At 44.5% G+C, this 22,965-nt stretch overlaps 1 protein-coding gene across 1 annotated transcript; it reads left to right on the top strand.

Moving 5' to 3' along the window:
• Positions 1 to 427: 427 nt before the first annotated feature.
• PFDN5 (prefoldin subunit 5) lies at positions 428 to 21,749 on the top strand. Its single transcript, XM_032210992.1, has 6 exons — positions 428 to 548; positions 13,601 to 13,703; positions 15,221 to 15,252; positions 18,276 to 18,350; positions 20,745 to 20,850; positions 20,962 to 21,749. The coding sequence occupies exons 1-6, from the start codon at positions 477 to 479 to the stop codon at positions 21,039 to 21,041; spliced, it is 468 nt and encodes a 155-aa protein (XP_032066883.1). The 5' UTR covers positions 428 to 476; the 3' UTR covers positions 21,042 to 21,749.
• The last annotated feature ends 1,216 nt before the right edge of the window (positions 21,750 to 22,965 follow it).

Raw genomic sequence — 22,965 nt, 5'->3', positions numbered from 1 at the left:
ATATGGGAAATAGGTAACAGTCCTGCCAAACTTTGTACTCCAACTTTCAGCGGCCCCAGTCAGTATAGCCATTCATTAGGGATGCTTGGGAAGGGATGCAATTTAAAATATAAGTATTCTACTAGATAATGTATACACCCTTCCTTGGAATTTTAGTTCTACCTTTATAAAAATTATAAATTAGATAATAACTTGTTGGCTGCATACTTGAAGGTTGCTGTTAATAAACGGCTTGGTAGTGCTCCTCCAGCCCCACCCCCTAATTGGTAAGGATGCTTCCGTCCTCTTAAGAAGGATGGGGGCGGGGCGTCCCGAGCCGTAAGCGTCTTTCTATTGGCTGGGCAGGGCGGCCCTTTCGGTTGGCCGTGAGTCACAAAGGGCGCCTTGATCATAGGCTCCAAACAGCTAGAGCGAACGTCACTGCCCTCTCGAGGTGGCGTCCGCGGAGGGATCTCTCTCTGTCTCCGCCTCTCAAGATGGCGCAGCAGGTGAACATCGCGGAGCTCTCCCTGCCGCAACTGGAAGTGTTGAAAAGTCAGATGGATCAGGTGAGAAATCGGAGTAAGCCTAGGCTTGTAAGCTCGTCGCGGCTGCCGGACGGGGGACGGGACGGACGGGCGCTTGGTCAGTTCGGTGTGTGATTATGGGGGGGGGGGAACCTTTCGACACCTAGAGCCGGGTGGTGGTGGGTTTCCTCCACTTGGCCTTCGGAAGCCAAGGGATGGGGGAAGGAGGTGACAGTTGGGAGCCGAACGTCCTGAAAGGCACCCGGCTGGGGTGGAGGCTCATGCTGAGGCTGCCTAATAAAAGCAGAGAGAGACAGAGAGAGACAGAGAATCAGAGAAAGAGAGAGACAGACAGACAGAGAGAGACAGAAAGAATCAGAGAATGAGAGAGACAGAGAATCAGAGAGAGAGAGAGAGAAAGAAAAGGGAAGGAGGCAGAGAAAGAGAGAGGGAAAGAAAGAAAGAAAGAAAGAAAGAAAGAAAGAAAGAAAGAAAGAAAGAAAGAAAGAAAAGGGAGCGAGGGAGGGAGAGGTGGAAGGAAAGAACCCATTGAACTTGGTATCACCTCCAGATAAGTTGCAGCCATCCCGACTTTCTCTGAATCTCAAGTGAATAAAAAGAGGAGAAGCCAGGTAATTGCTGCCTGCAATTTGGCAGTTTGAATCCCACCATGCTCAAGATTAACTCAGCCTTCCATCCTTCCGAGGTTGGTAAAATGAGGACCCAGATCGTTAGGGGCAATGTGCTGATTCTGTAAAGCACCGTGAAATGGTACAGTGTATAAGTCTAAATGCTACTGCTAATAGGATTTTGCCTGTGGCCATCACAGACTATCATTTGGCCCCAGCGGTCTTTATCTTCTAACCTTCACTGTTAAAGTTCTGCATGTTAAGACTTCAAGATGCAACCCCAAGACTCAGAGAGAGAGGTACCAGTTAAGCCCTCACCATAATCAAGGTCTAAAATGTTGGGCACTAAGGGAGACATTTGTTAAGTGAGTTTTGCCCCATTGTACAACTCTTCTTGCCACATTTATTAAGGGAACCACTGCAGTTCTTAAATTAGTAACAGTTGTTAAGTGAATCTGACTTCCCTAATGATTTTGCTTGCCAGAAGGTTGCAAAAGGGGAATCACAGGACCCTGCAACATTGCAACCATCATAAATGTGAGTCCGTTGCCAAGCATCCGAATGTAAATCACGTGACCATAGGGATGCTGCAGTGAAGACAACCATTGCATGCTACACCACCCTGTGACTTTCGGAGGGCTGCTAATACAGGTAGTCCTCGACTTAACAACAGTTCATGTAGTGACCATTGACAGTTACAACTGGAAAAAGTGACGACCATTTTTCCCACTTAATGACCATTGCAGCATCCCCATGGTCATGTGCTTTACATTCGGATGCTTGACAAGAGACTCATTTATGATGGTTGCAATGTTGCAGGGTCCTGTGATTCCCCTTTTGCAACCTTCTGGCAAGCAAAATCATTAGGGAAGTCAGATTCAACTGTTACTAATTTAAGAACTGCAGTGGTTCCCTTAATAAATGTGGCAAGAAGAGTTGTACAATGGGGCAAAACTCACTTAACAAATGTCTTACGTAGTAACAGAAATGCTGGCCTCAGTTGTGGCCATAAGTTGAAGGCTACCTGTGAACCTCTGAGTCTCCACGTTGTATCTTCAAGTCTAAACCTCAGGAGTTGGGCAACTCGTAGATAAGTAGTTTTTAAATGGAAATGTGTATGAGTATATAGGAATATGAAAGTGACTTACCTAGATGTTCTCCTACTTTTGGTTTTATACAGCATGCTAGGCAACCTAGATTCAGATGCTTGACAATTTACCCCATTGGTGCTTTAAAAACTCAGTATGTTCTCTTGGAAATACCTTGCAATTGTTTGGGGTCACTATGCTTTGCCTTCCTCTCTTTCCCCCCAAAATGTACATGGAATTGTTTGGTTTATTTTTGGTAAATTCGTTACTTAATTTCAAATGCCATAGGAAGATCAGGTAGAAATCATCACCTCTCCTCTTCTCAAAATGAGTATCCTAAATAATTTCCCCTCTCCACAAATAGTTTTATATAATATTTTAATGTTTGGAGTGCTTTACCCTGAATATTTTCTCCATCATTTCTGTAATATTTTAATATAAAGGCCAAACACAGTTTCTCTTTCTGTTACTATACAAATTAAGAGAGGAGGGTCAGTGCTAGTTCATTATAGAAATATGAGGTTGCTCTTTCTAAATGAAGTTAGATCATGAATTCAAAAGGTATGGTTGCCCTTGCTTTAAGAGACTTGTAATTCACAGTCTCCTGTTTGACAATCCACTCTTGTTAATGTAAAAAATGGATTCAAAAATATTTTTAACGTGGAACTTGAAGACACCGGGAAGGGATGGTGTATTATTTGTGAATGTCACTGACTTAAATGACATTCACAAATATAGGATGGAAAACTGGAAATCTCAAGCCTTCTTTCTCAGCAGCCTTCTTGTTTTTTGAATGCTGGTTAACAGTTTGACAGTTGGTTTGGTTTCATTCTTTTCCAAGGGGGGAGAGGGGGGCAGTTCACATAGTATCCTTCCACCAACCCTTTAGGTGTGAGATGGGACTCTTTGCTGTCTTTCTAGGTATTAAAAGATTTTTAAACATTAAGGGGAATTAAGTTTCATAATCAGGGGCATGTAGCTTAGAGGGTTGTGACAAATAAAACACACACACACACACACACACACACACACACACACACACATATATATATATATGTGTGTGTGTGTGTGTGTGTGTGTGTTTTATTTGTGCTGATAAATCAATAAAGGGAGACTAGTATAGATCTATTTCAAGCTATTTAGCTCTCATCAGCTAGCCATACCCTTACTGGGATTCGAACCTGTGCTGTATTGCATCTTAGGCAAACGTCTTAGCCATTAAGCCACAGGTCTCCTCCTTATCAGCTGAAGCCAGGGAAGAAGGTATATATTTAGTGTCACAACCCCTGGTAAGCCCCAATTATGGGAGGAAGCTAACTGCTTCCATCATCTGTCAATTGGCTCGTCACAAGAGTCGCAAAAATATTTATAAATAATATTTATTTATTTATTTATTATATTTCTATGCCACCCTATTCCCAGAAGGGACTCAAGGCGGCTCACAAACCAAGTCAGGGGGGGGGATACAAATAGGAAAAAAAAAATCGACCTCATCAGGCAAGAAAGGAAGCACAAAGGGAAGGGGGAAACTATCATGCGTGTAGTCCTCAACTGACGACCACAAATGAACCCAATGTTTCTGTTGCTAAGTGAGACATTTGTTAAGTGAATTGTGCCCCAGCATTTGTTAAGGAAATCACTGCAGTTCTTCAATTAGAAATTGAGTGAATCTGATTTCCCCATTGATTTTGCTTGTCGGAAGGCTGCAAAAAGAGGATCCCTGCATCATAAATATGAGTCAATTGTCAAGCATCCGAATCTAAATCATGTGACCATGGGGATGCTGCAATGGTCATAAGTGTGAAAAATGGTCATCAGTCACTTTTTTCAGTGCCATTCTAACTTCGAATGGTTATTAAATGAACTGTTGTAAATCGAGGACTACCTGTAATTCTTTTTAACTTGAGATATTAACATGTAAAGCTTCCCTACTAAAGATGTAAGTATGGTGTTCCCTTGATCAAGATCAGTAACCAAACAAACAGACAACAAACCAAACAAAATGAATAAGTTTGAAATAATAGAACATATTTGTAGCTGGGGTTGTAAAATTTGGCAGTGGTTTGTTCTCTGAGCTTGCCATTTGGCTCTTGAGCATTTTATTACCAGACTAGGTAACAACTTCAGCGGGACTTTGGATGAAGTGTCTTGTTCTGTTTCTCTTTTTTATATATAGGTCTTGTGTGGTGGTGTTGTCAGTTGGTCACATGACTGGCTGTTTGCATGGCATGAAAAATGAACTGGTGAGGTGGCCGGTTCCATTGTTGGATGGAACCGATCACCTCACCAGTTGATTTCCTTGCCACACAAACAGCCAGTCATGTGACCAACTGACAGCACCATCACAGAAAGAGAAATGGAATAAGATACTTCATGCAAAGTCCTTCTGAAGATGTAACAAAACTTTTGGGAGCTAAGTGGAAAGCTCAGAGAACAAACCACTGCCAAAATGAATAAGTTTTAAGCAGACCACAGGATGGTGCTGGTCTACTACAAATGCAGAAAAAAAAAATCAAAGAAATTGGAACGAGATTCAACATTACTTCAGACTGCAAGGTTCTCCTGTGCGCTGCTTGGAGAATCCAAGCAAGGGTTAACACAGCCTATCTGCCCGAGGACTGAGTAGATTTTTCTTTGGTCACGCCTCATTTGCCTCCTTGAGGTCAGTTTAAAAACTCAGTCCGCCCGTTAGGACTAGTTTTGGGGAGCTCTTCAGTCCTTTGACAGATAGACTGGAACTCTCCAGGCAAATCATAGTAGATTTCAGAATTCATTTTTTTTCTTTTGTTTTTTTCCTTAATGTAGAGTATTCAGTGTAGAGATAAGTAAGCTATTACGAGGATTCTTTCCCTTTCGGATTGCTGAGGTGATTGTCGGGTTCTGACCTGATGCTGGTCGCACGCAGCAATCGGGGTCTCAGTGACCACTTATCCGGCAGCTGCCGGCGAGAGCGGGGACAGTAGAGGCATTTCTGCGCATCTCCGGCCACTTGTCAGGGTTGTGAGCCTCAGAAGAACCTGGTTTCCACAGCGGCGTTTCTGACAGCTCGGCAAGTGCGGTGGCCATTTTGAAGTGATGCTTTCGTGCGTGTTCTAACAGCCACTAATTGAGGCGCTGGTAGGCATCGGAGGACTCTTTATTGGTAGTGCGAAGCCGCAGCAGCCATTTTTGACATCCAAATTGATCTTTAGTCACCAGAGCCATCGAGAATATCGACACCCTGCGAATCACCACCTCAGTGCAGATCGCCGCCGGGGAGGAGTGCCTGCTCCTGTCCGGAGCGGCGGCAAGGCGTCCCTCCCCCCAGAAGAATTCCTGTCTCAGGAAGGCGGCATTGGAGTGCCCTGGCAATCTAGCCAGCCTCCAGCTATTAAGCGGATCTGCAGGCACTTTGGAGCCAGCTGGCCAGCTTCTAGTGCCCTTCATTGCTGCGGCTTCACCCTCCAAGCCGACAATCAGCCACCCTAGTTTGATCTCCATCAACAGAATGGCAGATGAAGGTTTGGAGCCACGAGAGGAGCTGGCAGGGCCCTCTGCGAAGCACAGCAGGCCAGTACCTCATACCAAGGGAGGAAGGGGAGGAAGGGCACTGTTTGGAAATCATCCCATAGTTCCTCTGGAAGCAATGGTTCCAAAAACCAGGGAGACAAGAGGCAGGAGGCCCCAAGGGAGAGATCTGGTAGGCCCCAGACCCCAACTCTCTCTCAAGTTTGTGAGGCTGCTTCAGCCTCTCCTCTGCCCAGAACTGAGAGAGGGGATTCTCCCTCTAATCAAGGGGATCAGTCACCATCCCTGAGTGGTAGGGATTCTCAGTTTGGGTCCCCTGCAGCCTCCCTGGGATTCCCCCAGCTCTTCCATAAGGGAGAAGTTGGAGCCCTTTCAAGGCTGTTTTCATGAGGAGGAATCTTCAGTTCCAGTAAGAAGGGAACGAGGCCTGACTTCTTCCAGGTCCAGACCCTCAGGGGACAAAGGGCCTGCTCTCTCAGCAGAGATGAGGGAAGTTATATCCCAGGTTATTTCCCAGGGCGTGGTTGAAGCAATGCGCCAAAAGGAGGCCAGGGGTGACAAGGGTCTTAAGACCAGCACCACCACATTGAGAGCAGGAGCCGCAACGACTCTCCGGCTAACTCAGTCACAACGGAGGTTTCGTTCTGGGAGGAGGAGGCTGCGGATGAGTTTGAATTATCGGAGGATGAGGACATGCCTCCCGATAAACCTGCCTTCACAGGCCTCTTCAAACTGTCTTTGTTTAAGGCCATTTTACATAAGGCCAGGGCTTCCACTGAGCTCGGAGCTAAACCTAAGGATAAGGCTGTCCCATCTACTTCCCAGGCCCCTAAGGGGGGACTATTTAAGGAGAATGCTCCAGACCCGGAGCTCATTCCAGTCCCGGATCTGTTCATGGATGTCGTGCAGCGCCAGTGGGCGCAGCTAGGAACATTGGCCAATCCCAGTGGGGGAGACAAAACCTTGTATTCCTTAGAGTCTAAAATGGAGGATATATTGAAATTGCCAGAGGTGGATGCCCCGGTGGTCTCCTTGACCTCCAACTCGGCCCTTCCAGCAGACCTTTTGGAAGGTCTTAAGGCGGAGGACAAAAGGTCTGAAAAGGCCTGTTGTAAAACGCACCAGGCAGCCACCTGGGCCATTAAGGCATCTACATCTGCCTCTTTCTTCACAAGGGTGTCCCTACTTTGGTTGCGACAGTTGAGATCAACACCCCCCCCCCCTCGGAGGCATCTCGCTGGCATCATGATCTCAAGATCATTACAGCTGTGGAATATTCCGCAGATGCTTCCTTGAATGCGACAAAATTTGCCTCTAGAGCGTTGGTTTCGAATGTGACCTCATGCCGCCTGCTATGGCTCCGACACTGGCAGTTGGACATGAAGGCAAAGTGGAAGCTGGCCTCAGCCCCATTCCAAGGGGGGCAACTCTTCGGGGATCCCTTAGAAAAGTTTTTGATAGAGACGAAGGATAAATGAAAAATCCTCCCCTCTACTTTTAAAAAGAGTGAGAAGAAGGGCTCTGGTTCCTTCAGGAAGCAGAACTTTCGGGGCCAGAATAATGCCCAGGCGTCTTCCTCCTTTTCCTATCAGAGGTCATACATCAACCTAGTGATAGAGGCCGGGACAGGAACAGCTTTGGGTCCTGGGGCAAGCAACAGAACCAGGGATCCTTTCAGAAGCCATTTCGTGGTGGCTTCAACAACCGTCAGTTCAGGCATGGCAAGTGACCGTCAGAGCGATCCTCCCATTGGCAGCCACCTGCAACTTTATGCAGACCGATGGGGGGAGATTACCACGGACACATGGATCCTGAACACCATCAGGAGGGGGCTGACACTGGAGTTTCTAACGTTCCTTCCATGAATGTTTGTTCATTGCCCCCTGTCAAAAACCCCTTCAAATGGTCCCTCATGCAGAAATAGCAAGCAGAAATATACCATCTTCTGCAAATAAACGCCATAGACCCAGTCCCACTGGACCAGGAGGGGAAGGGATTTTATCCCATTCTCTTCCTGGTCCCCAAGAGTTCAGGGGGGTGGAGGGCCATCTTAGATTTGAAGCGCCTGAACCAGCATTTGGCCTACAAACGCTTCAAAATGCAGTCCGTCCAATCCATCCTGGACTGCGTAAGGCGAGGGGACCTGCTCACGTCCATCGATCTGAAAGAAGCTTATCTGCATGTGCCCATTCACGCACCGCACAGAAAGTTCCTGCGGTTTCACTACTACGGGAGGCACTATCAGTACATGCCTATGCCCTTCGGCCTCTCGTCTGCCCCAGGACTTTTACCAAGCTTTTCGCAGCAGGCCCACCTTCGCGCCCGTCCCATATGCCTGGAATGATACCTAGGTGATATCATCATTCATTCAACAACTCGTCACCAGGCTCTAAGAGACGTGCAAATCACCATATGCACCCTACAGAACCACGGGTTTTTGGTGAATCGGAAGAAAAGCCACCTCGACCCGGTGACTCGCATTCAGCACCTTGGCACCATAATAAACTCTTGTTTCATGCCAGATGATTCTGTCACCAGACCGGCTACGCAATCTCAGGAACAGAATCTGTCAGTGCCACCGGGTCAGATTCTTGCCGATTGTTCAATTCTCACAACTTCTCGGCGTCATGATATCTTGCCTAAACGTAGCTCCCTGGGCTCGACTGCATGCCAGGGAACTGCAGTGGTTCTTACTGCTAATGCAGAGATCGAAGGCCAGCAACTCGCCCAGAAAGGTTCAGCTCCCGATGAAGGTCATTCACTCCCTGAGGTGGTGGCAGTCGGCAGCAGTAAGAAGAATTGTCTATTCAAGGAACCTGACAGGGTTGTGGTCACCTCGGATGCCAGTCTCCACGGCTAGGGGGCATATTGCCAAGGTCAACTGGCACAAGACAGATGGTCACGGACAGAGGCAGCTTGAAGTATCAATTGGCTGGAGAGCAGGCAGGCTTCCCCTAAGACGGTTGTCAGCCCAACTGGTGGGTCACCATGTTTTGTTACTCACAGACAACATTGCAACGAAGGCCCATGTATACCGGCAGGGCATCACCCACTCCAGGACGCTCATGGTAGAGGTGGAGGCCCTGGGCCGCTGGGTGGAACGACACCTAGCATCAATAAGAGCGGATCACATATCCTGCACCAGCAATGTCAGGGCAGACTGGCTGAGCCGACAGACGATCGACAACTCTGAGTGGCATCTACATCCAACTCTGTTCCGGCAGATAGTACAGCAGTTTGGGCAGCCACAAGTCGATCTGTTCACTACTGCACTCAACACGCAGCTACCAAGATTCTTCTCATGCTACCACTTGCCCCAGGCAGAAGGGACGGACGCACTGAGGTCCAGGTGGCCCCCAGGTCTCCTGTATGCCTTCCCGCCCCTGCCACAAATCCCGCAGGTAATCACCAAGCTCCTGGCGGAGGAGGTGGAACTCATACTAGTAGCTCTGCATTGGCCCAGGAGGTCCTGGTATGCGGATCTGGTCGATCTGTCTGCACAGAAGTGATGGAGAATTCCTCAGGAGCAGATTTCCCTCAGCCAGGGGGCCATCAGTCATCCAGAGCCCCAGTGGCTCCAACTAGCAGTATGGCACTTGAGGGTGAGCTCCTGAGGAAACAAAACCTATCCAACAAGGTCATCCAGACCATTCAAGCATCCAGAAGACCATCTACAACACGAATCTACAATACGACCTGGAACATGTTCTCCACTTGATGCAAGTGGCATGACATTGTAGATGTTTCAGCGTCCATCAACTTCAGGAGGGATTGGACAAAGGCTTGGCGCCCAACATGCTACATTGCCAGGTTGCACCCTTGTCAACTATACTGGCTAGAGACACTGATCAGTCCTTGAGTCAACACCCTCAGGTCAGAAGCTTCTTGAAGGGTGCGACCAATATTTGACCTCAGGCTATACACAGGTACCCATCCTGGAACGTATGTTCTGTGAGCCCTGACCACCGCACCATTCGAGCCGATGGGAACTGCCAGTCTTCGGCTCTTGACTCTTAAAACTGCCTTCTTAGTAGCAATTACTTCTGCTAGGAGGGTATCAGAGATTGCGGTATTCTCTTTCAGGGAGGAACTGTGTATCGTCCATCATGATCAGGTCATCCTGCGTCTTGATCCCTCCTTACCAAAAGTGAATTCTCACTTTCACAGATCTCAGGAGGTGATCCTCCCAAACTTTTGTCCCAGGCCTAAGCACCCCAAGGAATGCGCCTTGCACAAGCTGTACGTTTGACGAGCGGTCCACATATATAAAAAGGACTAAGGACTTCAGACATTCAGAGTCATTCTTTGTGTTGTTTCAGCCTGGGTTGTTGGGTCGTAAGGTCTCATCCTCAACCATTGGGCGTTGGCTGCGGGCTTGCATCAAAATGGTTTATGAACATCAAGGCAAGACCATACCAGATTGTGTGACAGCACACTCCACAAGAAGTGCCGCCACTACAACAGCCTGGACGAACCATCATTGGCATTTGCAGAGCTGCTACATGGGCATCCCCCACAGCTTTCTTTAGAAATTATAAAATTGACACCTTTGCCTCAGCCGAAGCCTCCTTTGGAAGACGTGTTTTGCAGCAAGTTGTCTTGGCTCCGGACAATCTGGACACGACTTCGGCCCTCCCTGGGACAAAATAGCTTGGGTATGTCCCATGCTTGGACTCCCCAAGCAATGCACAGGAGAATGACCGTTGGCTTACCTGAACTGTCGTTCTCTGGGCGCTATGGGAGAGTCCAAACCCGCCCAGGGTTTATTGCAAGGTCCAAGGTTCGACATTACGATTGGGATACCTGAAGGGCGTCCTACAGCGGACAAGGCTTCATTTTTAAACTGACCTCAAGGAGGCAAAGGAGGCGTGGCCAAAGAAAAATCTACTCAGTCCTAGGGCAGATAGTCTGTGTTAACCTTTGCTTGGACTCTCCCGCAGCGCCCAGAGAATGACCATTCAGGTAAGCCAACGGTCATTTTATAGTAATATTCATGGGTACATAATTCCAGACCATATGCTAAAGTAATAAAAGATGAGCACAGCAAAATAATAGTGATTAAATTTAACACAGTATTTTTAGCTAAACTTTATATCTGTCAGATTATGTAAAGTATCGACAAACAATAACAAAATAACAAGATTATTTTGAAGTACCCACTATTATGTAAACTTCCTTAATCCTAACCTCAATATCTGTATAGGAATTAAAATCAAATTGCTATCTTATATGAATAACCCTAATTGAAAATGTTGCCACAGCAATTAACAATTGGGTCACAAAGAAGATATTTAATATAAAATGGATTAGAATGTCCAAGAAAGGATTGTAAAATGGGATTAATCCAATCATTAAACGAGCTAAAATAAAAACTACAATAGGAGATAAAATGCTCTATTTACTCTAGGTCACGGTTCTTTGAACTAATCCTCAAGTTATGATGGGCAATTGGGACCAGAATTTCTGTCACTAAGTGGTGCGGTTCTAAAATGCAACATTATGTGACCGCATTGCTTAGTTACAGTAATCCCTGCAGTTCCCATTGCTGTTGTTAAGAAAGGATTGTGGGTTGTTAAGTGAGAGCCTCCTCACAACTTCCTGCCAACTTCATCAAAGTCAGTGGGGAAAGAGGCAGAAATTGCCAAGTCCCAGGTAGTTCACAAGCAAGCCAGCAAGTGCTGGGTAAGTGGCTACTTTCGCATGGGAAAATGGGGTGCATGGATGGCTGAGGAGGTGTGTTGCACAGCAGGCCTTGGGCTGGCTGCTGTCAGATTGGGTAGGTGCATGAATGGTGGCGGGCGCAAGCATGGCAAGCCTTGGTGTACTTGCTGCCAGATGGGAAAGGATACATTAGTGGCAGGGGAGGTATGGCATGAGTGCAGCGAGGCTTGGGGAGTGTGCACAAGTGGCTGGGGAGGCATGGTTCAAGCCCTTCAAGATTTGGGATGCTGCAACTGTCATAAGTGCAAGCTGGTTGCTAAGTGCCCAAATCAGGATGACGTGACAGGATACTTCAACAGCCACAACTTTGAGGACTGGTTATAAGTACCAGAGCAATTGTAACTTGAAACAGTTGCGGAATGAGTGATCATTAATTGAGGAATACATGTAGATCAGACCAAGAAATCAACTCCACAGGAAGGCTAAAACTATTTTGACTGAGGTTAGCTATAATAACAAGGCTGTGCTGTCCCTCTTCCTCCTCCTCCTCTTCCTCCTCCTCTTCCTCCTCCTCCTCCTCCTCCATGTATCCAGTGAATTAAGAAAGAATCTAAGTTGCTTCTGAATGTTATGTCATTGTTCTGGACCTAAGATACATTTTAGCCCCTTTTGCCTAGGTTCCAATTCCTGAAAATTTTGTCAAACTCATGTTCCTACCTTTACACCATGTCCCTGTCTGGCAGATTTATATTGTATATACCAGTGGTGGGTTCCGGATCCCGATGCAACTGGTACAGTGCAACAGGGCCCGGCGTCCTCCACATAAACATGCGCGGCACATGCATGCGTCCTACCCTCCAGCGACGCCTCCGCTAGTCTCTGCGACGCTCCAGCTGCTCAGCAGAGCGTCGTGCAAGCGCTTTACGCGCCGTGCTCATACATGGAAGCGCTGAAGAGTTTAAAGACACGTAAGGATGGCGGGCAGATAGGTGGGCCCTTCGAGCACCGTATCGGAACGGTACCCGGTGTTCCGGGCAGGTACCGGTATGCCCGTACTGGGGCATACCGCCAGCAACCCACCATTGGTATATATGGTAACCTGCTATGCATGTCAACTGTTGCTTTTGTTCACAACGGGCATCTTTGAGTATTAGGTATTTGACAGCAGTGGGGTGGGGAGTGAGAGATGGTATTGTTATTTCCTAATTTAATGCCTATGAAATATGAAGGAGGACAGGAAAGAGAAATTCATGTAAGATTAAAATGAGTGAGGCTAGTAAGTGGGTGATTCTGTTGTTAGGCCATTCCAAGTGCCTTGTGTGTTAAGGATCTAGCTGGAAAGGATCCAGCTGGAAAGGATGTTTTAACTGGATATGTTGTGAATAAATTAATTTAACTCTTGGGATTAAGACCCTATTCTAATTTTTCTAAGAATCCCAGAACTATAGTTTTGATTTTTGAAGTCTATGTTCTCCGACTTTAAGAGGGAAAAAAAGATAACAGCTTTATATGATAATCTTATACAGTTTACTTGTCCACTAGACTGGTTATAGAAGACTATATGGCAAAAATGTATGCAGTTAAGATTTGAGCCAACGTTCGTCACTCATTCCCTATGCGTCCTGTTATCCTTTAAATTATACGTTTCAATTCACTAATGAAGTCCTTAAGGAACCAGATGCTTTGATTTTCATTGCTCAATTTTAAGGCAAGTGGATAAACATTAGATGTTCTTGTAATCCCTTTCAAATGTTGCTGAATTACAGCTCACAACATTGTTCAACATAAATAATATTGTTGGAAATTTTAACAACAGCCACAGATTCTCCACTCTAATTTGGACATTATGCTGCTACACAGGGAAATGCTTGTAATCCGGTTCTTCCCACATGGCCTTATGTTGAAAAAAGCCAAAATATTTCATTGGGGGCAAGAGGAAATTGTGGTTAATGACCACACTTGTAAGCTATGTAGCCCTAACATCTCCATCATTTTCTTGCGATGTATCTGCTCGCTGGTGTCACTTTGTCATAAAAAGATGCTAAAACTTTTTGGTACGAACAGAACAGACATGTTTAAATAAAATAATTGTCTCATCTTTCAGTGCACTAAATAGTACAGTGAAAAATTTTCTAAGACTGTTTTAAATGTTGAACAATTGTTTGGAAGCTGAGTGTGTGGTCTTCATTGCTGAGTTTTTTTTCCCCAGGAAGTTGAATTCCTTTCTTCATCCATTGCACAACTTAAGGTGGTACAAACAAAATATGTGGAAGCAAAGGACTGTCTGAATGTATTAAATAAGAACAACGAAGGCAAGTAATAACTCCCTTTTTAAAATCTCTTTGTTTTGTAGCCTCAGCTGTGTCTTGAAAATGTGCTTGAATTTTTTTATGGGAAACCTCTTGTTTTGCTGAACTGTAACTCCTAACATTCCTCCTTATTGGCTGTACTGGCTAATGCTGGGATGAGTTTTACACCTGCCAGGCCAGAGGTTTCCCAACTGTCTTTATGACCTAGTGAGATTCTGTACCTAAAGGAGGGTAGGCTTGTGATGTAGTTCTACATATATCTTCTGAGAAGCTGTACTCGAGTTTTATATAAGCGGGTAAAAGATTACAGCCTTGTCAGTTTGGGAATAGAATTATTGCTGGTCCTCAGCTCCTCTTGTCTAGAAGATTCTTCTCTGTTTTGATTATAATGTTACAGTGAGTGGCTGAAGTTTCATTGGTACATTTTAGGGGTCATCTAGTTTGAGATTATTCAGCTGTGATTTAAATAACCGAGAACTGGAAAAATATTATAAAATCTGCTAAATCTGATCCCTGCTACTGACCTACAGTGCATATCAACTTTAAACCAAACATTTTCACTTCCTAATTTTTCTTCGTGAAGTAAGGAAAAGGAAGAAATTAGAAGAAATTAGAGACCGGTATGTTTGATACTGTAAAATTGTTTGTTTTTTTTTTTTTTAAGCTAGGGGCCCTTCCCACTTCCTTTACAAATTGTAAAGGGCCCCTAAAGAGCTTTATTGCTTCTCATGATTGTTTGGGATTTTAATGTAACATGGACCAGGAAATGTAATTTCATGGAGCCAGGGATGGTTTGTGGGAGGGATTCCCCAGTGGTTCTAGTATCACACATTAAACACTGCTTAAAAGGAACTCGGCAATAATTTCTGTGTCTCAGATTCATTAACAAAAAATTATTCTGAATTCAACTGTTTCTGAAATATTACTACATATCAGTTCTGCTGATTGGGAGAATAGTTCTAGGCATTTCCCCCTTATTTTTTTATTCTATATTATAGCTTTATAGTGCAATTAGTAAAATAGTAGCTGCCATGTAAAACAGACAACACCCTTTATGTGTTAACATGGCCCAAGTGTTTCCAAAATATTCAGATTTTAAGATGCTAATGAAATGACAGTAACATCAGTGTTAGCTACACCTGAGATGAGGGCATTCATTCTATTTATTGGGACATAGGTGAGATGGCATTCCTATCCATTTTCACATGATGGACAGTGTCTAATGGTCTCAGTAGTAGAAGCTGAGGGGAAAATCCTCAGCAGACCTTAATATCTATATTAATAAATCCCGAAGGTGTCCTTCCTTGAGTGTTATGTTTCTAAACAATTTACGGCCTTTACACAACGACCACCAACAGTTTAGATCGTATTAGAAGTAGATGTTGCCAGCTAGCATGATTTGTTTAATATGGTATATGGGTTGTTCTAGCTGTTATATTCTACATTAGTTATAGTTTGTCCTTTTATAGGGTAGCCTTATCTACAACACATTGCAAAACCTATTTTTCTCCTCTGCTTAGGTAAAGAGCTACTGGTTCCACTCTCCAGCTCTGTATCCTTTTTACGAAATAATAATATCCTGGAACAGCTTCAACTTTTTAACTTTTTCTTCCTCATAAGTATAGTAATTTGTAGTAATTCTAATAATTTGGCAGTGGGATTAAACAATCAAACAGTTTACAGTTTAGTGAGTTACTATTATTTCAGTGAGGCCAAATGTGTTTTGCCACTTCTAAAAGAGAAACACTGTTTGCACAGGATAGCTATTCTGTCATCATTTCTGATGAGAGCAAATCTAGAAGCAAACCTTGGAAGCTGTAAACTTCTATATGTTGGGCTCAGTTAGAGGTTTTGGGAGGGGGGAGGGAAGGAAGGAAGGCCTAATCAAAGTTAAGAAATCAGAATCCCTTCAGGATAATGCCAAAGTTTTCAGCAGAAAGCAGTCGGCATGTTTGTATGACATGTTGATTGCAGTTTATGATGAAGCATAATGTGTGAACCACTGCTCTGCCTAGCTCTCTAGTATGCTTTCTGTTGAGACTTCCATCAGTTGCTCAACTGAGAACAAGAAAAATGCTTCCATGGCAACTGAAAGTGTAACCTGATGACACACTAATGGTACTTGCAGAAGTCTCAGAACCTTGTACCATAGAGCCCTGATGGAAAACCTATGCCATGTGTGCCACAGGTGGCACACGAGCCATATTTGGTGGCACGCCAGCCGTCAGCTCCAACATGCATACACGTGCTGGCCACCTGATTTTTCACGTTAACGGAGGGCCAGGGGAGGCCATTCTCACCCCCGAACCAGTTCCCTGGTCACTGCTCATTCGCCCTACTCAGTCTTTGCTCTGCAGCTTGCCTGCCTCAAGCACTGCGCCCCTGATCTGTCTGCCAGGTAAGCCTGCGAGTCGAGGCTTAGCTATCTGCTCTGCCTTCCCGGCGTCCCCATGGCCAGCTTGCGAAGGCAGGCAATGGTAAGGCCACATTGAAGGCAGGGAAGCATGTCAGGGCCGCGGGGAAGGGAGCAAGCAGCCTATTCCCTTCCCTCCCGGCCTTGCCATACTTTCCTGCGTTCCGCGTGGCTTTAGAGGTGGTCCCCCATACCCGCTTGCCTTCTGAGGTCAGCGTCCAGCCTGGTCTGGCCAGTGGGTGGGTAGGCAGCCCTTGGTGGGAACGCACAAGCTCTGCTGGGGTTGAGAGGGGTGGTGGTGGTAGCGGCGATGCTGCGGGAGGGCAAGCAGACATCCCAGGGCTGCTGGAGAGGCCCATGTGTGCCTGAGCTGGAGGGGGTGGTAGTTTCAAATCCTCAGGGCTCCTGGGCAGCCCATGTGCACAGGGCACTGGGCTGGCTCCGGTTGTGCCCGAGATAGAGGAGATGGTGATTGCCTTGGGGCTCTTGGGCAGCCCATGTGTGCGGCACTTGCCTTGCGCCACGGCAAGCAAGGTGGCTCTCAAAGAGAATGAAGCAGGCGCAGAACTTCTTCCAACAGCCAAGGAAGGAAGAGGTGCCGGGGTCTCAGCTGTTGGAAGAAGCACCCGCACCCATTTCATTCTCTTTGAGAGCCCCTTGCAAAATGGGGAATTTTCTGACATTTTGTAACCGGAGCCAGCCCATTGCCCTGCACACATGGGTCTTCCAGGAACCCCGAGGCTCCCAACCACCATCTCCTGAAGCTAAAACGGCCTCCTCTGGCCTCCCGGAGGCCCTCTGGAAGCCGGAAATGGCTTCAGGAAAGCCTCCGGAGGCTGGAGAGGGCAAAAAACAGCCCCAACAGGCCAACCGGAAGTTCAGAAATGATCCATTTCTGACTTCCAGAGGGCCTATAGTGGGGCGGGGGAGGCTGTTTTCGCCCTCCCCAGGTTTCAGGAAAGCCTCCGGAGCCTGGGAAGGGGTTGCTTGTGCATGCACAGGTGTGTGTGTGTCACGTTCACTGACTTGGATTTGATTACCTTTGTATCATTGTCATTTAGTGCTGGTTATCACGTAGTTTCTTAGATAGAGATAAAAGTTTTTCACCAAACAAACTGAATCTCTGTTTGTATGCAAGGTGAATGCCTGACTGTGACAAATAGAAAATAGCCAAGTACTGCCTTTTATTTCTGTGTTTCTAATTCAAGTTCTCCAAGAGAGAAAACTTTTTTTTAAGGGGAAGAGGCATCTTTTCATTCAGCTCATGATGTATTGGTATAAATAAATTTCCTCCTGCAGCCTTCTGTTAAATGATATTTTTTGCAGGTTAGTTCTGTACCTATGATTTGGATGGAACCTCTGTGACTTACCTTGATTAGAACATTTTGGGTTTTTAAGACACTAGAGAAGCAAAAGAAACTTTTAATATGGAGCTACATAGGTTACATAAATATAAACCCTTAAGAATCTCCCGTTTTTTAACATTGGGGAACACTAGAATTGTGTCCTTTACTTAGAGCAGGGGGGGCAAACCCACATCATCACATGACCTTTTCCCCCTTTGCTAAAACGGGGGTGGGCCTAGCCAGCGTGTGACACATGCGGGCTGTAGGCTGCGAGTTTGACACCCCTGACTTAAGAGAGCTACAAAAATATGCATTGTTTTAGGTTTTTTCAATGTATAGCACAAGTGGGGAGGTGTGAGTATATTTTTGGATACAGATGGCAATTCTCTGGCTCAATTAAAAAATAACTGTGAGCTTAGATCTCCCCTACTTAAAGGGGAGACAATCAGGAAATACCAGGCTGGTATAAAGTGGTCTCATAGAACTATTAACGTAAATCACCCAAAACTAAAGCTCCAAAAAATTCCCAAAGTACTCATAACTCTTATTGTTTCGCAATATTTATTTTCCTTAGTGAAGAAAAACTGATACCATGCTTTATAATATTATTTCAGCTATTATAACAATTCGGTCAATTCGGTCTAATATTGTTTCTTCATCAGCATACATGAGGGTTATAACCTAGCAATGCTTGTGAGTTTTTTATTTTCTCCAATGTGGGATTTTCTCTTTGGACTAGAAATTTAATTCTTTTTTCCTCTTGATTGTGCTTGATTCTGCCAAGCTCTTGTGCTTTTCCTTAACCTTTCTTTACAGATGTATGTTCCTGGGAAGCTTTCCGACGGGAGCCATGTATTGTTAGATGTAGGGACAGGCTACTATGTAGAAAAGGTAAGACATTTATCATTTCTCTGAGGCGGGGGTTGAAGGAGCTGCACAATTCCAAGGAGGCAACAATCCATAATTTAATATCGCAAGAAATGCTGAGAACTGATCTTCCACCATACAGGCACAGTTGTACAGGAAGTGCTTGGCTTACAGCTATAATCGAGCATTGGATTACTGTTACAAATCAGACCTCAATCAGAAGTCATTAAGCAACCACTGCAGTCGTTAAGCAAATCCATTTTCCACAATGGGCATTTATTGCCAAAAACTGGAAGTGTAGGAAACCAGCAAAAATTGTCATAAAGTGCAGTCACATCACTAGAAGATGCTGCAAATGGCCATAAAGCTGAGCTGGTTGCCAAGCACCCAGAATTGACCATGTGACCAGAAGCTGTGGCTGTTGCACTTTCAAAAACACATTGCAAATACCTCTGGGAAGGTCTGCCATAACTTTGAACTGTTTGAGCCGGTCATAAGTTAAGGACTATCTTAACTTAAGCAGGAATAGCCAACACTCCAGAAGATAGGCTAAAGATACAGAAGGATCTTGACAAACTTGAATATTGGGCACTATCTAACAAAATGAAATTCAATGGTGAAAAAGTAAGGTTCTACATTTAGGTAAGAAAAACAAAATGCACAGGTGGTACCTTCCTCAATAGTAGTAATTGTGAGAGGGATATTGGAGTCCTAGTGGACAACCACTTAAATATGAGCCACCAGTGTGCAGCAGCAGCCAAAAAAGCCAACACAGTTCTAAGCTGCATAAAGAGAGGGATAGAATCAAGATCACGTGAAGTGTTAATACCACTTTATAATGCCTTGGTAAGGCCACACTTGGAATCCTCAATTCAGTTTTGGTCGCCACGATGTAAAAAAGATGTGGAGACTAGAAAGAGTGCAGAGAAGAGCAACAAAGATAATTAGGGGACTGGAGGCTAAAACATATGAGGAATGGTTGCAGGAACTGGGTATGTCTAGTCTAATGAAAAGAAAGACTAGGGGAGACATGATAGCAGTGTTCCAATATCTTAGAGGTTACCACAAAAAAGAGGGAGTCAAACTATTCTCCAAAGCACCTGAAGGCAGAACAAGAAGCAATGGGTGGAAACTAATTAAAGAGAGAAGCAACTTAAAACTGAGGAGAAATTTCCTGATAGTTAGAACAATTAATCAGTGGAACAGCTTGCCTCCAGTTGTGAATGTCCCAATACAGGAAGTCTTTAAGAAGATGCTGGATAGCCATTTGTCTGAAATGGTATAGGGTTTCCTGCCTAGGCAGGGGGTTGGACTAGAAGACCTCCAAGATCCCTTCCAACTCTGTTGTTGTATTGTATTATCTTTATTTGTGAAGATTTTCAGCCTGGAGACAGCTCTTGTTGGCATTTTTGTAGCTTTTTTTAATCTGCCAAATTGAGCAGAGTTTAGTATTTATCATCCTGGTAAAATGAGATTAGGATTCAGGCTTTCCTAACCTGATGTCTGATAAGGCAAATAAACAAGCCTACTACCACATTAATTGAATCTACTCTTATGCCAGTCTTCCACAGTTTGAACTCACATTGGGCCTGAATTGTTTTGTAGTTGAATCTATCTCTTCCCTTTTTGTAAATTGTACTCTATTGATTATACATTACCTCATGAATCTCTGAGCTGCTTTTATGTGCAACTATGAGTCCTCTCTCCGCTTGCCTTTCAGCAAAGAAGCTTTAAAAGCATGGGCCCCTATTTGTGTGGACCCATGAATAAGAGGCTCTTAGGAAGCAGGGGCTATGGTGACTCCCACAGTAAGATGCTGAACTTGCACTCTGCTGAGGTCTGCAGCTCAGTGGTTCGATTCCCGTGAGGAAATAAACTGTATAGGGACAGGAAAGGTGATCTCTGGCTAACATGTGCCATACACTAAATAAATCTTAGGAAGCCTCTTTGATCTGATTTTTACACAGGTTGTGAAAAAAAGGCATGTTTCTTGAGAATGTGTATTCTTTTGAAAAGCCATTTTCAAAAGAATTAACAGAGAATTCTAATCTTGGCAGAGATAACCAAATTTAAATAGTCTTTTCATCTCATTCATTTTTATACGTCTATATGTCACCAAAGTATTTTGCTGCTGACCCAAGCTGATCCCATACCATTTCCATTATATACAAGGGTAGGTGGCAAAGGGGATCGAAGATGGGCCATTTAGTGTTCTCTGAACCTTCCAGAAAACACCCAGTTCTGCCCGCTGTTGACTGAAAAAATACAAGCCAAAATCTGATTGGGAAAATCCTCCAAATTAACCAATGAATTTGGATTTGTCACAGTAGCAGTTGCTAGGTGCTAGCTGGGCATTCTCAGTTGACAAAGCCATTTTGATTGTAAACAGTGGAGTAACAACACCTTTGATCTTGGCAGACAGTGGATGAGGCTAAAGACTTCTTCAGGAGGAAGATTGATTTCCTGACAAAACAAATAGAGAAAATCCAGCCAGCATTTCAGGAGAAGCATGGAATGAAACAAGGTAGGCCTTAGCAGCAGGCAAAAACTGTAAATGTAACTCCATCTGATTCTGATTATCGCCATTATTGCTCAAATGCTTTTCTTACTCAGTTTGGTTTCTTTTCTTTCACAGCTGTAATAGAAACAATGAACCAAAAGATTCAGCAACTGGCAGCAGCAGGTGCATCACAAATGATGCCAACAAAGGCCTAGCAAAGAAGACTCCCTCGCACACCTATTATTTTATGGTCAAAACCTCTGGAGGAAAGCAGCATTCCTGCTGCATGCAGCTGTAAGGGGAGGGTGGGAGGGTAAGGGGATGATAAGTTTCTGTTTTGTTAAAGTGAATATGGGAGTGCTTCTGTTTTTGGGAGTGATAACATCTTGAGGACCACATCTGCTCAACTTGTTGACTTTTCAGATGTTATGTTACGTTATGCTAGTTATGGCACCTGGAAGCCATCTTCATAAGATGCCCAGTGAAATGCAATGCTTGCAAATGGAATTGTACAAAATAAATAGAACAAAGCAAGCAATAATTGCATGTTGACTAATGCATTGCTGCCCAGAAAGCTCTATGGCCCACCTGATTTTGTTTTGTTAAGGTTCTTTTGATTTAAAAAAACAGGGTGTAATCAATTTGAATTACAACTTTAGTTTGAAGAATACTTCTGGATTTGGTTTGTCCTGAAGGTACAGTTGGAAAATAAATGTTAAGAGACACCTGCAAGATCACTGCATTGTTTAGAAGCATTCCACCTGTCAAGAAAAAAGGAGAAAGTATGCTTCCATGATAGAGAATGAGAGAGAGGAATTAGGCAGTGTTTATCAATCTGTGGTCTGGGGACCCCCGGGCTATGTGTGATGTCATCACAGGGAGGTCCACAAAGCTTTGAAGAAATATTATGATTTAAATCTTAAGTCTTAGTGTTGTCGTTGGGTTATTAAGAGTTAATTACTTATAACAAACACACTACTGTTTCTGGCTGAGATAGGTCACAGCCACTGGTAATTCAAGCTATCTTGGTTCTGTTTTTAGAATTATAATTCCATACTCAAAAGATGGAATACCTCAACTAGCAAATGCTTGTCAAAAATGGAACGCCACGCTACACTTATAAGCTTTCTGGAATCTCGATTGGCCACTGTTAAAATGGGAATAAAGATACAGTTTTGATTCCTGAGAGGCCAATCCAGGCCAGTATTCTATTCCAGAGAGGTCTGATGGATGTTTATTAAAAACCCTACAAGCAGAAAATAAGTACGTCAACAACTCCATAAGCTGACTGTAGAAACTGCTGTCATTTATCCATCTCACAATAGTTTTTGCTAATACTCCCCAGTCCTTTTTTGGATTAATATTTCTTTGTCTCATTTTATTTATTACTATTTTTTCCTATTGGTTCTTTATTATTTTATAAATAATTCAAGGCAGAATGCATAATACTCTTTCCTCCTATTTGATGGCGCAGTGGTTAGAGTGCAGTACTGCAGGCCACTTCAGCTGACTGCTATCTGCAGTTCGGCGGTTCAAATCTCACCGGCTCAAGGTTGACTCAGCCTTCCATCCTTCCGAGCTGGGTGAAATGAGGACCCAGATTGTGGGGACGATATGCTGACTCTGTAAACCGCTTAGAGAGGTTATAAGTCTAACTGCTATTGCTATTTTGTAGAACAACCCCATGAGGTTGGATGGGCTAAGAGAGTAAGTGGCCCAACATCATTCATCTGGTTTTCATACCTAAGGCACGACTAGAACTTACAGGACAAATGGGCAATAGTGCCCTCCTCACTTACTTAGCCAAACCTGTATTAGGTAGAATGAGCCAATCTGAAAGTATTTCCTTCCTCAGAATTAAACTAGTTCATTTCCTGGTTAACTGCTACTTTACTACCAGACTATTTCATCCTGCCTTTTTTTAAAAAAAAGCATTCCACTTTTGTCCAGAACTCTACTATCTGGGGCACTGTACTGTCTCTCAAATCCTGACATGGGGTTTCACTGCAGGGACACAAAATATTTTGAATACAAACAGTTTGAGCTCAAGATGGGTTATCTTCACTTTGGTGGATGCTTTCCAAGCGGGATCCTGTGGTTTGAACACCAGGTTTTGGACACTGATTTTTATATTTCCAG

Source organism: Thamnophis elegans, chromosome 2, assembly GCF_009769535.1.
Source record: "Thamnophis elegans isolate rThaEle1 chromosome 2, rThaEle1.pri, whole genome shotgun sequence".
Classification (NCBI taxonomy): Eukaryota; Metazoa; Chordata; class Lepidosauria; order Squamata; family Colubridae; genus Thamnophis; species Thamnophis elegans.
This window is presented reverse-complemented; position numbering and strand designations above follow the sequence as displayed.

Bases quoted from the DNA above. Each gene is read 5' to 3' on its own strand.
- PFDN5 (XM_032210992.1), top strand. From the start codon at position 477: ATGGCGCAGCAGGTGAACATCGCGGAGCTCTCCCTGCCGCAACTGGAA. The intron at 18,351-20,744 runs GTAAGACATTTA...TGATCTTGGCAG, and splicing joins CAGGCTACTATGTAGAAAAG to ACAGTGGATGAGGCTAAAGA. The intron at 20,851-20,961 runs GTAGGCCTTAGC...TTTCTTTCACAG, and splicing joins GAAGCATGGAATGAAACAAG to CTGTAATAGAAACAATGAAC.